This window comes from Sprattus sprattus (assembly GCF_963457725.1).
Source record: "Sprattus sprattus genome assembly, chromosome: 20".
Taxonomy (NCBI): Eukaryota; Metazoa; Chordata; class Actinopteri; order Clupeiformes; family Clupeidae; genus Sprattus; species Sprattus sprattus.
In genome coordinates this window covers 8,224,453-8,226,952 of record NC_137918.1, presented here as the reverse complement: position 1 = coordinate 8,226,952, position 2,500 = coordinate 8,224,453, and the positions used below count along the sequence as shown (strand labels likewise).

At 48.4% G+C, this 2,500-nt stretch overlaps 1 protein-coding gene across 1 annotated transcript in view; it reads left to right on the top strand.

Annotated features, from left to right (window-relative positions):
• The window catches only part of nudcd1 (NudC domain containing 1), a gene marked incomplete at its 5' end in the record, with an annotated part of 48,006 nt that overhangs the window by 4,260 nt on the left and 41,246 nt on the right, over positions 1–2,500 (top strand). Inside the window, one exon of the mRNA XM_080859012.1 lies at positions 1,912–2,097. Within this exon, the coding sequence (XP_080715138.1) occupies positions 1,912–2,097 (186 nt within the window). The remainder of the gene's footprint in view (positions 1–1,911; positions 2,098–2,500) is intronic.

Sequence of the window (2,500 nt, the reverse complement as noted above, 5' to 3'; positions counted from 1 at the left end):
GTGTATCTGTGTGTGTTTGTATCTAACTAGCCTAGGGCTAACCCAGAAACACCAACTGCATTACCGCCTTCCCAGCTCCTCAGACACACACACACACACACACACACACACACACACACACACACACACACACAGGTCTGAGGAGCTGGGAGGCGGTGATGCAGTTGGTGTTTCTGGGTTAGCCCTAGGCTAGTTCCCCTCAGCACCTGCAGCTATGCTGCGCCCCCTGTGTGTGTGTGTGCGTGTGCGTGTGTGTCTCTGTGTCTGTGTGTGTATCTGTGTGTGTTTGTATCTCTGAGTGTGTATCTGTGTGTGTGTTTGTGTGTGTGTGTGTGTGTGTTTACGTGTTTGCTTCCCCATGTACTCCCTCCACACATGGCCTTGGGCCTAACGCATAGACTGTGTGCTGAGTCAGTCATGCAAGCAGAGAGTCCATGTGAGATGCTGCAGTGGTGCCTTAGCACAACAATGGTGGAAAGAGGGACGGGGTGAGTGGGGTGGTGAGGGTGGTGAGAGGGAGGTGGTGAGGGGGGTGAGGGCGGAAGAGGGTGGAAGAGGGTATCTCTGGTGTGCCGCAGCTACAGGGGAACGCACTACTGTGCATATATTGCACTGTATAGCATGACTTTCAGTGCATTACTGTGAATAACATCACGGTTTCATGGTAACTAATGTTCTTATTCGATGTGGAGACAACAGTGACACCAGGTGAGGTTGAGAGTTCTACTGTTGGAATTTGGAGTTTTTTTTTTTTTTAAACCTTCCATTCCAGCACACCCTTGGCTCACTTATACTCTTGAGATGTATAGCTCTTTTCAACATTGATGATGGTTAATGTGAATCGATTTTTGTGAGATTTCGGTTTCATTTGTGGCCATCTGATGAGCACTGTGCTGGTGCGTTGGAGGAGTTAGTAATGGGCCCACCCAGCCCACAGACATTCTGATTGTGTGAGGCTGAAGAGCTTTGGAAATGGAACCTTGAGGGATTGCAGTCTTGTTTCTAAGCAACATCAGTGGCCATTTCCAATCTGTCCGCCTGACAAAATCTCCAACTGCCACAGAGGTGGGAGTGTTTGTGCATCTTCCATTGTGCTACGTGTGACAAATGGAGATCAGCTGGGATTTTTGTAAAGAACGCAGAAGGCTAGGATGCAAATGACTACTGTACCTTCTGTTTGCCTGCTACTTCCCTACAGCTAAAAACCATAGAATGAGAATAGATTAAAATTGACATGGCAGTTCACAGCATGTTATGTTTTCCGAGGAAATTAATAAAGTGAGGGACATACAGTAAATTAGGTTTTTTTCAGATCTTTATTGTCCTTTGGGTCCAGGGTTTATGTGTTTATCATCGGAGTCTGGAAGTTTACCCAACTAGTAGCTATAAGACAAGCCCAGAGCTTCATTGTGCTTGAGTGCTAAGCCCTGGGCATCAAAGAGACAGAGTGTTCAAAAGTCCACGAGCTTCAATGGCCTCTTCTTCATCAGTTGACAATGGCCTTTTCTTAATCAGTTCACAATGGCCTCATTGCAACAAAGCCTCTGAGGGATGGTAGCAGGTCTCGTCTCGCTCTTGGCTACTTTTCCCCAAAAGTATTGTTAGGTCCTGACTATTGTTACATGATGGTGAGAAGTTTGAACACTCTCTCTCTCTCTCTCTCTCTTTCTTTCTTTCTTTCTTTCTTTCTTTCTTTCTCTCTCTCACCCCCCATCCCCCTCTCTCCCTCTTTCACTCCCTCTCTCTCCCTCTCACTCTCTCTCTCTCCCTCTCTCACCCCTCTCTCCCTCTCTCTTTCTGTTTCTCTCTCTGTTATGTTGGTGGCAGCACAACAAAGCTTTTAGGAGACGTAGCTTCACTTTGGGCCAGACCCAGCTCTCACCTCTGCTTTCACTTCTTCTGTGTTCACAGGACACGGCGCTGGGCAAGCCGCGGGAGGTGTTCCGCCTGCCCTCCGACCCAGAGCAGTGCCCCGAGCGGGTGTGTGCCTCGCTCAGCCTCACCTCTGCCACCTGGGCGGCACTCTCTGACGGCGCAGGCACCCTCTACCTCCTCAGGACGGGCAACCGGGGCGAGGGCGCACTCAACAAGTGGGAGGTATGACCCTGCTTGCTCTTGCCCACCACACGCCCGCTAACCCTAACCCTGCTCACTCTCGTCACCCACACGCACATTGATGCATGACTGAAAAGAGTTTTGAGTCAGTACTGTGTGTTCTGGTTAAGAGTTTTGAGTCAGTACCAGGGTTTTTCCTGGGTCAAAATGGCTCTTCGGTGCACCCCCAAAAAAATTGCGCGCTGTGCGCGCACAGTCTGTCTTATCTATCACCGTATTAGCAGACATCAAAGTCTTTTTTTTCCCCTTTTCTTACATTTCATATATAATGGAGGATATGCTTGAGGTTATCATTTTGCTTCCACTTTAAATCAAAATCGACAATAGGCTAATACATTGACAATAGTCCAAGCCCCATGGTGCTATCATGTATGGTTCAAAGATT